Genomic DNA, 14,981 nt, shown 5'->3' with positions numbered 1-14,981 from the left:
ATATAAAGGGTTTTTCGATAAGAGGTGTTATTGGAGGTATTTTCCCGTAAAAGATCAATAGTTTCGTTACGTAGCGCCGTCTTGTTGAAAAAAAAAGTTTTTCAGATCAATACCATCCAATTCCGGCCATAAAAAATCATTAATCATCCCTCGATAGCGCAATCCATTCTCCGTAACTGTTGCTCCAGCTTCATTTTCGAAAAAGTAAGGTCCAATGATTCCGCCGGACCATAAACCGCACCAAACAGTCACGCGTTAAGGATAGAGAGTATTTTCAATCATAACTCTTGGATTTTCTGAGTACGCAGATCCGACAATTTTGACATAAATACTCCCGGAGGTTTGCCATTGCCTGCCGAGGGGCAACAGCTATTACAAACAACATTTTCAATCGTTTGGTGTTTCGTGCCGAGAGTTCCGAACCAGTGGTAGTCACGCACCAACTCACTCGGCTACGGCAGCCGCTGTCGAAATAGTAATAATTAATTTAAATAAGTACAGGTACAAGTTTGTCAAGTTGATAGGATTGTAAGAATAATCGGTACTTAGGGGTCAAAACTCCAAACTTACGTGGGCAAAGCCTAGTAAAGTAAGGCGTTTAAAGTTTGTCAACTAAATTTATGATGAATCCGCTTTTGCTACGAAGGAACTCATTAAGGTCATAGTGCTTAGGTAACATAATAGCGTCATAGAGGCGAAACTTTGAAATATATAATTCTGAAATTAGGTTGAACCATTTTTTTTTTAATATCATGTTTGACAATTTTCGTTGGTTCCATATATACCAACTTAACATTCCAAGGACCATCACGTATATTCTTATCGTGCAAACTTCGGCGTTCCACGATAGGACAGGCTTAATGAGCGTCTTATAAAGTGAGATTTTTTTCGTTCAGAAAGGACTTAACCACTTAACGGCATGGTTAGTCCAAAGTAGCAATTGTTGGCAAAAGAAATTCTCCAACGAATTTCAAAGTAGATTGGAATAGGCAGAACTAACAATGTCGTCATTAATTCTGATGAATCGGCATACGCCAGTTATTGCACGGTATTGTAGAATATTGTGAAAGCTCAGTGCATTGCTGCAGTTCGTACGATCTGCGACAGAAATCGCACAACAAAGCGTAGCCTTGTCTGAAGCCTTGTTTGTGCTTCCTAATTCGGATGGACCTGCCCAAAGTTGTTTTAGGTAATCCGTATTAGCGATATTGCAGAGATACCAAATTCATTGCGATATAAAGCCAGCTCCTTTTCGTGCTTTACACAGTGGCTCAATAAAGAACTCAGACACCCAAGTGATATGGTTTTAAATAAAAAAAATATATATTAAAATGCAAATCGAATGCATTTATAGTTCACATTTATTTTCGTTCTTCAAGCGTACTTTTCAAACCTACAAAAAACATAAACAAATTTCAACGTATTCGTACATAGAAAATTCAAACATAAAAACTTAGCAAAATACATGTCAAAAAAGAACTTGGACATTTAAATAAAGTAGAGTTAGGCAAATATTATTTAAGAAAAAACAATATAATTAATATTTAGTCGGCAAGCCTTTGTTTTTTCTCACAGCATTCAGTCTTCTTGGCATGGATTCGAACAGCTTCTTGCATGTTAAAGGATATATTTTCCCCAACTCTCCTTTAATAATTTTCTAGGTCTTTCTTGTTTCTATTAACATGCTTTTTTAGTTGGCTTTCCAAACGAGCCCACAAATGTTCAATTACATTGATGTCTGGAGTTTGTGGAGGTGTTTCAACTACTTTACAGCAGTTGTACCATAAGCCATAGACAACAAGTGCCTTATACTTGGGATCGTTATCTTGATAGTATTGGAAATGGTCCTTATTTCCCAACTTTTCAGCAATTTGGAGCAAATTTTCTTTCACAATATTTATGTATTGTTTGTGGTCCATATTGCCCTTAATGAGGCACAAACTTCCAATACCAGCAGCGGACATACATCCCCATACGATTACCGACCCACCCCATGTTTAACTGACGGACGTAAGTTTTTTTCCAGCAACTCTTCATTAGGTCTTCCCACTCAAATGATTGTCCATCTGTCCCAAATATATTAAACTTGCTTTCGTTGGCAAATGAAACGTGCTTCTAGAACTAGAAATCCTTATCCCCATGACGCTTTGCGAATTTTATTCTCTTGTGTCGGTTAATCTCGTTGATGAAAGGTTTTTTTCGCGCAACTCTTCCATCGTAATAATTCTTAGGCAACAGTATACGTATACTTTCGGGGTTGCATTTAATGCGAGCTAAGGAGCGCTCAAATTTGGATTTTTCTCGATGCGTTGCACTATCTACTGTTCATCTGCATGCGAAAAAAGTCTTACCACGTCGTATACAGTTGCACAGCGTCTATTCACTATTTTTGTCATTTTCCGAACGATTTTACCCTTTTCATTATGACTAATAATTAAATTTCTGACTTGAATTGAGCTTTGTCCACGCTGTCTGCCCATGTTTATAATTTGGACTTTTATTCAATAAAATATGACTGAAATTTTATTTTAATTTATTACGTTTGTTTCTTGCTTTTTACTGTTCTATCGAAAGCAAATTAATTGTGGGTTTCCCCGTTTTAAAGTGCCAAACGATCCCAATAATGCCAAATGTCCCACGTCTTTTTTCACACCAATTTTGCGTATGCTGCATGATCACTTTTTTATATCAAGGAAGTAATGGATTTGTCAATTATTATTACTATTTTTAGAATCCTAATATATTTGAATACCCAATAGAAAAATAGAAAAATAAAAATATTTAACTTGCCTTTCTTACGAAAATTTTAAATTTTGAAGTTGCATGCTATGCATATCCGAGTTCTTTGTTGAGCTACTGTATGTACATATTTGCAAATAGAAACTTACTTTTGGTACTAAAGATTTTATTATCCTAATTAAAATAGTCTGAAAGCTAATGAAATACTGCTTGAATTGTCAATAGAGCTCTTATCTTGTACTTAATTTGTTCTCTTCACGAACAAATTTCAAATTATTCCTTTTCGTTTGAATTCCAGCGTTTTCATGTAATCGTACAGAAATATTTTTGTATTCATTTTTTGCTTTCACAAATAAGTAGTAAATTTGCTTAGCTATCATTTCGTAGAGTTTCATTAAATTTCCACTTGGTAAGTTAATTTCCATTTACTTTAAATTAATCAACATTATACAGTTTACACAGACATATATGTATGTAGTAGTTGTGTATACATATGTATGTAGAAGCATAGAAGTACTGAGGCTGCCACATTCCATTCCATTTGAACGCGCTCCATTGCACTCAACTAAGCACTTGTGAGCTGTGGAAAGCAAAGCACAACGCGCGGATGTTAAAAATTCAATTTATTCAACGACCAACACTTGAGGAACGGTATGGTCGTCCCTATGGACATTAGGGTGAAACGCTCCATGCAAAAAAAAAGAACAACAAAAACAAAATAAAATAAAAAATAAAATAAACAAATTTCAAATCAGTACTACTTTTGTTGACATAATTATAAAACATATTCTATTTATTGACATAATTATAAAACAAATTCTATAATATTTCGGAAATATATTGAAACTTACGTGAACTGGACCGATTTGGAATATAACATAACATAACATAACATACCATAACATAACATAACATAACATAACATAACATAACATAACATAACATAACATAACATAACATACCATAACATAACATAACATAACATAACATAACATAACATAACATAACATAACATAACATAACATAACATAACATAACATAACATAACATAACATAACATAACATAACATAACATAACATAACATAACATAACATAACATAACATAACATAACATAACATAACATAACATAACATAACATAACATAACATAACATAACATAACATAACATAACATAACATAACATAACATTACATAACATAACATAACATAACATAACATAACATAACATAACATAACATAACATAACATAACATAACATAACATAACATAACATAACATAACATAACATAACATAACATAACATAACATAACATAACATAACATAACATAACATAACATAACATAACATAACATAACATAACATAACATAACATAACATAACATAACATAACATAACACAACATAAAAGAACATAACATAAAAGAAAAATTATTTTTGCATAAAATTTGAGCTAATGAAACTATTGAAAACTCTTTTATGGCCGATCTTTAGCTCCTGAAGAATGCCACGAATGCCAACATGTATGTCAACTTCGCTTATTTCTGTGATTTGAGACATTTTCGATGACAGGTCTACCTGTGTGAGGTGCACGAAATAGGAAAAATGCCTGAACGGAATCTGCGAAACCCAAATTGCACGTAATTAGCTGTTATAGTTTCGGCACCATAAACACCAATTACAATTTCGGCGGCTTGGCTTGCATTTTCGCCTTTAACAAAGAAAAACTGTAAAATGTTCCGAATTTTCTCTTTGTTGTCTTCCATTGGTAACACCCTGTAACTCACAGCTGAATGGAACAACAAAAAAAAAAACAGCAAAATATTTTTTTTATGGTGCGAAATATCACCTTAACAACGAGCATAAACTTTGAATTGTTTGATCGTCACTTTAGGAGAGGTCGATAGCTACAGCCATCTACTGAGAAAATAATGCATTTCTTTTTCCTCTAACTAATATTTTAGCATTAGTCTTAAAATATAATGCATTCTGGTGGAAAAACTGCAGCTTTTTTTGTGGAGGCACCCTAATGTACATACATACAATATGCTATGCACACCAATCACCTACCAATGCACACCAATCAGCGAACGGACCAATACTTCGCCAATGAATACTCGAATACAGTAAATACTTGCATATATACGAAAACACACACACATATACACTATTGGCGTAGTTATAGTCGTCGCTGACTGCTCCTCAAGTGTTGGGTTATTGGGTTACCAACATTTTAATAAAATCTCTCACTTCTCATTTTGCTAACCATTCCTCTTCTTGTTGCAATATTGCGCTCTTCCAATTTTGTTACTTCTGTTTGCCTTCATCCGGGAAACCAGGCAGCATTTTTTTACACTGGCGATGCAGTGTCATTGAAGGATTTTCAATTTTCTAGCAACTCATCTGCATTATTTGCATTTAGCAGAGCTCATGCACAGCCGCCTACACACACACACATATGCATATACACACAATATAACATTTCTGATTAAATAAAGCTCGGAACACTTTAAATTCAGATTCTTTACTGCACGAAAGTGATTTAAAGTCTAATTTTACAAAGGAAAAAATTGGCTAAATAAACTAAAGTTAAACAGCTACAGCTAAAGAGAGGTGGAACAAAACGAGAAGTTGTACGCAACTCACTAATAGGGACACGAATCGTTTTGGCGTATAATGTATTTTACTCTGCCTTCGCCTTCGCTTAGTGCAAATGTTAGCTTTTCTTGATGAGCATCGCTTGCACTTGCTTTGGTTCCCTTGTCAATTTGGTCAGCGACAGTTCACTGCTGGTGTTCAAAATGCTGACAAAATGTCGCATTTCGCTTGTTTGTTGATCAACTTTCAGGGCTTTAATTGAGTTCAGGGTCAAATTTGTTTAATAAAGCTTTTTTGTCAAAACTGAATTTTTAAATTTAATTAAAAATCTTTAGAAAACGGACTGTTATATTGAAAACATAATATCATTTTATAATTTTTATTTTTATTACAAAATAAGAGAGAACATTAAGTGGGTGGTAGGCGGTTGTTTTGTTCCTTTTTGGTATGAGCTCAACTCCTTCTCTCAGAGCTAGGTTTTTTTTATAAATTTTTACGAACTCTTTTAACAAGAAAATGGAGCATATAATTCAGTAAAATTTTTATAAGTATATTTGAGTAAATACAGTCAAGCGTTTGCGCACAAATTATCGAAGATATCAGCTGCAAGCCATCAAAGGTAGCTGCAGTATGCCACATAATTTGTCTGTTGTACAAACCTAACTGCTCCTCAAAAATGTCTAAGTATTGTACGGGTCCGGCACTCGAAGTGGAAACAACTTCAGACCACTCGCACAGCTAATGCACGGGCATCAGCTGTCTGTTAGTTGACTCACTGACAGCCCAGAGTATTGTTGACAAGCGCGCGGAGGCATTTTGCCGAGAGTAAACGCGAAAAATGGAAATCAGTAATGGATTTCAAACATATTAGTGTGATTGCATTAGATTTGGCAGGAGAATCACAACCAGCGATTATTCATGAGCTCGAGCACATTAAGGTAGTCTGGTTAAAGATTGACAAAAAAATATTTTTTTTGGCATATTTTAAAAGTAAAAGATGTTGAAAATATAATGTGAAAATTTTAGATTAAAATTCAAAATATCAGTAAAGTTATAGCGCAAATTAAAGAGCACTTCGCAGCTGCGTTTTGTTAGTCGCACGGTAACTGCAGATGTCTATCGGGAAACCTTTAAACGTGTTTTTTTTTCAAAACAACGTTTTTCTGGTCTGTCAACAACCCACAGCAAATTCTAGCCGTAACTTTCCATACTACAGTCTGATTTCCACCAAAAAACATACCTTTTTTCAAAAATCCGCCATTTTATTATTTTTCAAAAAAAATTGTCCATAGTAGCACCTGCCAGAATGACAAGCCTGCAGAATAATAATCAGTTTAACTTTTTCGTTTCAGATGCCCTGAAGAGCCAATATCCTGTTGACAAGCCACCTATCTTTTTTTAAGACGCTTACCTTGGTGCCACACTACTACAAAGAAATATATAAAAAAGAAAATGTTCGTGTATACTATTTGATGTCAATAATAAAATACCATAAAAACAAAACGATCGCATTTATTTTCCTAAAAAAAGAAATTCCTAAAAATATCTATAAAAAATGAGTATTTCACCAGACTACTATGTTAAAGTAAATAAAGTTTGTATTTATCGCACCATTACTCGTTGCCATCAGAAGACTGCAACGTCACGTGTAATGGTTCAAAAAGTGAAGAAGCAAGTTGAGCGAAATCCCCGACAAAAAGCTAATCAAATGGCGTAAGAACTGAAAATATCTGACCGTAGCATCCGCCGCATACTGAAAAGTGATCTCAAAGTCAGGCCTCACAAGATCCAAAAGGCGTATGATCCCACACCAAAACAGCAACAAGTCAGACTTGAGAGAGCGAAGGAGTTGCTTCGCTTGGCCGGAAGCGATCAATTTCCGAACAATGTGTTTTCTTACGAGAAAATTTGTCAAATTGAGCAATTCGTAAACTCCTAAAACGATAGGGTTTATTTGGCCGACCGTTCACACGAGAACTTGAGTAATCGATTGGCCACCAGTAGGCAGCACCCGCCACAGGTAATGAATTGGGCCACTGTAACCGCAGATAATCGCTCTCCAATTATTTTCATCGACCCTGGCGTCCAGGTAAATATTATCGGGAAGGCATTCTGGAGGCTGCTTTAAAGTCGTGGGCAGAGAAACATTTCGATGGCAGACTATGGACTATTCTAAAGGTCTCGACACCGTCTCACAAAGTTTGAGTAAACCAAGAATGTCCAAAAAAACAACGTTCCGGACTTCATAACGTCCACATATGCGCTCTCAAATTCATCAGACACGAATCCGGTGGATTATTCTCTTTGGAGCCTTTTGGAGCGCAAAGTTCATACTAAAAGATTCACCATCCTCGAGGGACTGAAAAAACCATTGCCCACGAGTAGGCTAAATACCTCCAAGTCATATTCGGGCAGCTTGCGATTCGTTGCTGGATCGTCTTAAGGCCATAGATAAGGCAAAAGGTGGTCATATCGAGAAATAGTAAATTTTAATTTTGTATAATTTTTATACTTTTTTTACTTTGAATTGAATAAAAGTAATTTTCCAAACAAAATTTATATCATTTTTAATTGGTTACACTTCGAGTGCCGGATCCCGTAGTTTATTAGAGGGGCATATGCCAATCGTAAGCACTGATTAAAACAAGAAACTAAGATTCAAATGGCTCGACTAACAAAGTGACGCCACTTGAAATACCAGTGTATGCATAAGTAAGTATCTTAAGTAATATATATACAGCTCATATTAAATTAAGATGAATTGGTGAAGTAATTTTTAAAACAGCTATAAGGTTGTTAAGATGGGTTCTTAATGTCATCTTTCCAGGTGGTGAAACACAGAAATCTTTACTGGGATAAAGCAACACATTAGCGGTGCAGTCACAGAACCATAGCAGCGCACTGAGTGCGTTATACGTAACGGTAGGTCAGTTTTTTTGTTTGGTTAGATGCCCAACTAATCAGGAACCAATACAAAAGTGCGTGCATAGGAAATTTAATGTCGGCACGACGAACATCAACTTCCTACTCGTAGTAAGTTGCAGCGCCTACCTACTGCTAATATTTTATATATATGTGGCGTACCCACAAATTATTATTGAATTTATATTAATTTTGTTATGGCAACGCCGTGCTACTGGGTTGAGCTGCCATTTTGACTTATTTCTTTTTCAATGTTCTTTTTCTTATTGGATCGGGCGCGTGCCAATAAAACGTAAATTTAATATTCTTGACAATAAAACACAGCAAAAACCAAATATATATTAATTCTTCGCTTGATTTCCCAGCGTGTTTACAATTAATTGTAAAGACTTTGATGAGTTACAAATAAATAGAAATAAATTGGTAATAAATTTTCTAATATTCAGAACTAGAAAAACGTTTCTAGCTAAAACACCAGGTATTTCCTTCAAATTATTAGGGGAGTTTGCACCCTGAAGTAGATCTCTCGCCTATAGTTCTGCGTAGGATATTTCTGCTTAGTCTTTAAATTTGTTTGTAAATATAAAATAATAAATTACTTAACAAATAATTGCTTAGCAGCGCTAGTAACAAAGGCCATAAAATATCACTTCAATACTAAACAATCTTCTGCTTACAAAGTGGGCTCCTCCCCCAGTCGGCTCAACGTCATTCTTTGTACTTAAAGCTGCATTCCACACAAATTTATGAATAATATGATATTTTATGCTGTTACAACAATACCCACAAAGGTAATGCTCACGTTTCAGTAGGTGGTATTTATCTCTCTTTTTTGTTTAGTTGTCATCTGTTGTTAACATATCAGAAATTCTAATTTAAAAAAACGTTCATATGCATTAAGCCACTAAAGATTTTCTTTGTTTTTATTACAAATCGTTTGCCGCTTTTGTATTTTCCTCACCATAGGTTTTGTTTACATTAATATATGAAAAATACCGCGGTTATGTGCAACATGACTGAGGAATTCGATGAAGTATAGGAATGTAGCCGTAGCCGAATGGGTTGGTGCGTGATTACCATTCGGAATTCACAGAGAGACGTCGGTTCGAATCTCGGTGAAAGCAAAATTAATAAAAAACATTTTTCTAATAGCGGTCGCCCCTCGGCAGGCAATGGCAAACCTCCGAGTGTATTTCTGCCATGAAAAAGCTCCTCATAAAAATATCTGCCGTTCGGAGTCGGCTTGAAACTGTAGGCCCCTCCATTTGTGGAACAACACCAACACGCACACCACAAATAGGAGGAGGAGCTCGGCCAAGCACCTAACAGAAGTGTACGCGCCAATTATTTATATTTATTTTATTTATAGGAATGTATTACCAAATATTTGAATAATTTTTATATGTAACTGGATGAGAATCTATAACCGAAATAGCTGACAAGCTTTGTTTTCATTACAATTAAATAAAAGGCCTAAACGATATTTTTTAAAACAAAAAGGTCTACATTTTAAATTGAAAAAATTGCACTATTTTGTAGGTATATTTTTGTGAAAATTTATTTTCAATTATGATTTTTATTGAAAATTAATTTTCACAAAAATATGCCTACAAAATTGCGCAATTTTTTCAAGTTAAAATGTAAACCTTCAAAATATATATATATAAATAAATATCTCACCTCGAGCCTAGACAAAACAAAAAAAAAATCAAATCAAGTGTTCAACTCGAGTAGATTCATTTTCATGAACAATTCGCACTTCTTAACAACATTTTAAAATTTTCAACTCTTCTTTAAGAACCTACGGAGGGTCGCACTATAATTGCCTTCAGCAAATTTGTTGCCGGAGATGTCGTTCATATGAAAGAACATTTCTGTAAAATTGTTAAGCTGTGTAAGAATTTTTTTTTACACCATTAAGAAATTTAAAATTTTAATACGCCTAATCAGCAGTATATATATTTATGAACTACAAAATACGAGGTGTGTTCAAAAAGTATCGCGAATTTTGAATTTTCGCAGGTTACCTATATTCGAATTTCGATTATTTTGTGGCGATATGTTGGTACTCATGTCTCTCACTCATGCCGACGAGTTCGGCCATTTCGAATGTTCAGTTAATTGTTGACAGCTGCTTTGCTTGCACGTGTTCCGGCTCGTCTTCGTTTTTTATCTATCCAAAAATATGGATCAAAGAACCTGTATCAAATTTTGGGTGAAAAATGAAATTAAGTGCGCGGATGCATTCCGAATGTTGACTGTATCATACGGAGACCAAAGCACCTACTTTGGACCAAAGCAACGTTTATCGGTGGTACAAAATGTTCTCAGAAGGCCGAGAATATGTGAACGACGAAAAACATGCCGGACGCCGGACGCCCGAGCTCTTCAACAACAGACGAAAAAATTGATGAAGTGAAGAAAACTGGTATTGGCCAATCGTCGAATCACCGTTAGAGAAGTTGCTGAGGACCTAGACATATCGATTGGCTAGTGCCATTCGATTTTTTTCAATGATTTGGTCATGAGACGGGTCGACGCAAAATTCTTACCAAAACTGCTCAATTTCGCCAGAAACGCCCGGTTTTGTGGAAGAACAAAAATTGGCTCTTACATCACGATAACGCCCCTGTTCACACATTGTTGCTTGTGCGTGACTTTTTGGAGAAAAACAACACACTAATGATGCCACAGCCACCAGATCTGGCCCCTTGTGACTTTTTCTTCTTCCCGAAACTGAAGAGGCCCATGAAATGATGACGCTGCGCTACGAATCACGAGATAAAGACGACATCGAAGGAGGAACAGAACAAGATAAAAAAAAAAATGATTTTTTGAATTGCTTCGAAGGTTGTAAAAAACGTTGGCACAAGGGCATATTATCTCGCGGGGATTACTTTGAAGGGGGGGAAATAGATATTAATGAATAAATAAATAATTTTTGAAAACACACAAAATTTGCGATTCGTTTTGAGCACACCTCGTATTGTACTTTGATCCCAAAATCTTTAGAAAATGTTATTATTCACAAAAGGTGTGAAAAAAATACTAATATTCATTATTTTTCGAATAGATGAGTTCACGAATTTATACTTCCCGCTGTTCAATTCCATTCCAACAATTATGTGGTTGAAGAGGTCAATCAAATAATAGAAATGGTCGAGTGCGTCCTAAGCAACATGAAATCACATTTTCGGCTGCCCAGGAACAAAATATTGCAAACCGAAATGGAATAATTTGAATAAGGCTGGATGCAAGAAAAATCTCGTTGCGTGGGTGCCACACAAAAAAAATCTCATCGACCGAATTCCCAATTGCGAATCGCTGCTGACAAGCAACAAAATGAAACCAATTCAAAAACAGACTATGAATGGTGATAGCGCTAGCTGTGGTCACGATTGATGTTCAAAAATGTTTTGCTTTGCATTTAGTACGGCCCATTTTTCCTTCGGTTAAGTGATTTTAACAACTGGACTGTCTGAAGTAAGCAATCGCCCAGATTTGGTCAATGAGAGAAGAATTGTGTTTCATCAGGTCAACGTCAGCAGGCACCTATCGCATCAGAAAGTCCGAGAGCTACATTGGGAGACTTTTATGCATTCTGCTTATGTTAGAAGTCTTGCCCTACGACTTGTGACTACCAGCTCTTCCTACCGACAGTCAACGGTTTCGCTTTCAAAAGTTTTTCCTCAAAAGATGCTTGTGAAAATCAACATCTCAGTTTTTTGTCAATATGAAGGAGAATTTCTATTAGAGATGTTAGGGAGGCATAATGAGCCATTCTAACTATGCTCGTCAAAGACTTCAGTTAAGGGGTTTTCATTTAATTTTTATTTTTAACAATCCAAATTTCTTTCCGACATTTCTATATTTTCTACTCACTGCGATGCGCCTTGTCTGTTGGATCTTTGCGCAGCACAATTCTTCGCTTCGATGGGCAAATTGGACCCGAGTCCACATCGTGTATAACAATTTTAATAGCTTCACCATCCATGGATGTTTGGCGCCTTGGAGCTTCTAAGTCTTCTAAATTGGGACCAGTAAAGGCGGCGAGTGGAGGTGGTATGTTGACGGGTAAGTTGGTTGGTATAGCACCGCGCTGTTGCAATGCCGCCAAATCGGGACTGTAAAGAGCAATTGATAAATATTTGGTTGAAAATATTACACAAATAATAATAATTACAGATTGGCGATTATTTAGAGAAACGCAGATTAAGTGAGAGTAGAATAGAGAGAGAATTATCGTCTTTTAATTTTAATTATTTTTTTTTAACTTACAGTTGTGATCCACGTCGCCGTAGGCGCCTATCATCGTCCACCGTCAGCACTGGGCTGCCTTTATCCGGACTTGGGGACTCATCGTTCTGCAGATCCTCGGAAGGATGCGGTACGCGGAACGAGGGTCGCCGCGAACCGGGTAGCGCAATTTGTGGTGACATGCCATCGCCGGGTGAGCGTTGGTGCTGAGTTGCTGACGGCGCCACATTCTGTAACAAATTTGGTGCGAAAACATCGTATGCCGATTTCCTGAAGTGCAAATAATCGTGTAATAATACCAAAGGCGTGCCAAAAAAAAAATAATGATTGTCTTGAAAACTAACCTTCTGGGCATTGCTGGTATGCCAAGTCCAGCATCACCGCCTGCCATGCCTAATCCACCGGGCGCGCCTACAGCTCCGCCTGCGCCAGCCATCGCCGCCGTCGCCGCAGCTGCCATAATCGCGCTATTCATGTCATCATCATAGCTATGCTGCCGCGCCACCCTCGAACCTCGACGCGATGCAATGCGTGATAGAGGCGCGCCAAATGGCGGTTGCTGCTCCAAATCCGATTGCCGTGGCGGGCTCGATGAACGACTCGGCGCCATGCTGCGTCCACCCTTACGAAAGTCCAAATCACCGCCCGGTGTTTTATTGCCCTTCAACTGCGTTTTACACATTCAAGTTGTGGATTGAGTGTGGGTGGGTGTGGGTATCACGAGTGTGGTGTGTAGCGGCGCATTACATAGGGCAGCACGTCAAATTGCGTGATTGCATTTATATGGATGTGTACGTATTTACAATAGTTGGTACGAAAAGTACAAAGAGTACGGAAGGTACGGAAAGTGAGTAGGTTGGCACGTCTTGCACGCACTACACGCCCACTCCCTTACACACGCGCCCAAACACAAACACAAACATAAACACAAACTTATATGAACAATAAAACATTGAACTAAGGTAGCGCAAAATTAAACTATAGCAACAACAACATAATAAACGCGCAAGCACAACAGCAGCAGACACACACTCAGTTGTTGGAACAGCGCTTACCTTTTCCAGTTCTTTGAGTGAGGCGGGTGAGACGTCGGAATGCCGACGCACTTCGGGACTGCGTGGTGGTGCCAAGGCGGCGCCATTTGCCGGCGCGAGTGTCTGTGTTGAACCTAGTTTAGCGTCGGAGTGACGTCGTTGCAACGCTTCCAGCACGGGCACGTCCAACGAGGAGTCGGTCGAGTCTTGCGGAATGCACACACGAGAGGCCATCTTTCGTCGGCAAACACTGCAGCGCCACATGTTCTGAAATGCATAAGGTAGTGAAAGGGTAAGCAATTAGATGAAGAAATACACAAGGAAAGCAATAAACAATAATAATAACAATTATGGAGTCCTCTTTTAGTTCTTGCCACGATTTGATAATTTCTTCCAAAAAAATTCAAAAAATGTTTAAAATGAATTTTTCATCCATTGGTCGAATTCCTTATAATTATAATATTTGAGTTTATTTAAAAAGAATTTATGGAGGGTTTAAAACTTCTGGAAGTGTGAAATATTTACTTTAATTTTCTTTGTAGCATCGCAACAATTCTTGTAGCGGTACGGAAGCACGCTTTGGCCGTAAATTGTGAACTACTAAGAAATATTAAACCCGATGTCTCTCTTTACAGCTCTGATAGCCATCTGCTGCCAGGAAGCCTCAAATAAAGAGTTTTCCAATAACAGGTGTTACAGGTGAATAGATTGCGCTATCGAGAGATTAATAACAAATTTTTATGACCGGAATTGGAATGGCCAGATCAATACAAGGACAACGCTTACTTTCAACAAGACGGCGCTACGTGCCACACAAGCAACGAAACCATTGATCTTTGATCTTTTACGGGATAAGTTTCCGGACCGTGTTATCTCTCGAGGAGGTGATCACAATTGGCCACCGAGATTTTGTGATCTAACACCTTGTGACCTTTTTTTTTGAGGCCACATGAAAGAGAAGGTCTACGCCAACAGCCCAAGGTCGATTCAAAACCTCAAAGGTGGAATTCGCGAGGCTATCGAGGACATAGGGCAGCCACTTTGCAGTTCGGTTATGGAAAATTTCATGAAAAGGATATTGTCCTGGGTGGTCGTGGTGGTTATTTGCCTGATCTTATTTTCCACTATTAATGGCATAACTTCCTCTTTATAATGAAATAAACATCCGATCACTTATTATATATTAACAAATAGCATTTTTCTTTGAATATCAAAATAACATTTCTTATTAAAAAACCCTATATAAGCAAAATCAGTTCCATTTGTTGTTGTATATGTTCTGCCGAAGTAAGAACTAGAAGAAAGTACGAAGAACACTCTGAGCTCTGTGAAATTTTAGCTAATGTACCTATGAAATGAGACTCTTTTCAATTTCAAACGTTTATTAACAAAAATTGGTTACAAATTTAATCTTCAAAATAATAGCCATCGC

The 14,981-nt window shown here is 37.0% G+C and overlaps 1 protein-coding gene across 2 annotated transcripts in view; it reads right to left on the bottom strand.

Moving 5' to 3' along the window:
• Window positions 1–14,981, bottom strand: part of LOC128860193 (regulating synaptic membrane exocytosis protein 1) — a 265,936-nt gene that overhangs the window by 154,117 nt on the left and 96,838 nt on the right. The window contains exons 4-7 of one of the 2 annotated variants that reach the window (XM_054097507.1): window positions 13,571–13,816; window positions 12,860–13,182; window positions 12,537–12,785; window positions 12,141–12,382 (exon numbers count right to left, since the gene is read on the bottom strand). In XM_054097507.1, the coding sequence (XP_053953482.1) occupies window positions 12,141–12,382; window positions 12,537–12,785; window positions 12,860–13,182; window positions 13,571–13,816 (1,060 nt within the window). The remainder of the gene's footprint in view (window positions 1–12,140; window positions 12,383–12,536; window positions 12,786–12,859; window positions 13,183–13,570; window positions 13,817–14,981) is intronic. The other variant, XM_054097506.1, reaches the window with a different exon arrangement.

This window comes from Anastrepha ludens, chromosome 4 (assembly GCF_028408465.1).
Source record: "Anastrepha ludens isolate Willacy chromosome 4, idAnaLude1.1, whole genome shotgun sequence".
Taxonomy (NCBI): Eukaryota; Metazoa; Arthropoda; class Insecta; order Diptera; family Tephritidae; genus Anastrepha; species Anastrepha ludens.
This window is presented reverse-complemented; position numbering and strand designations above follow the sequence as displayed.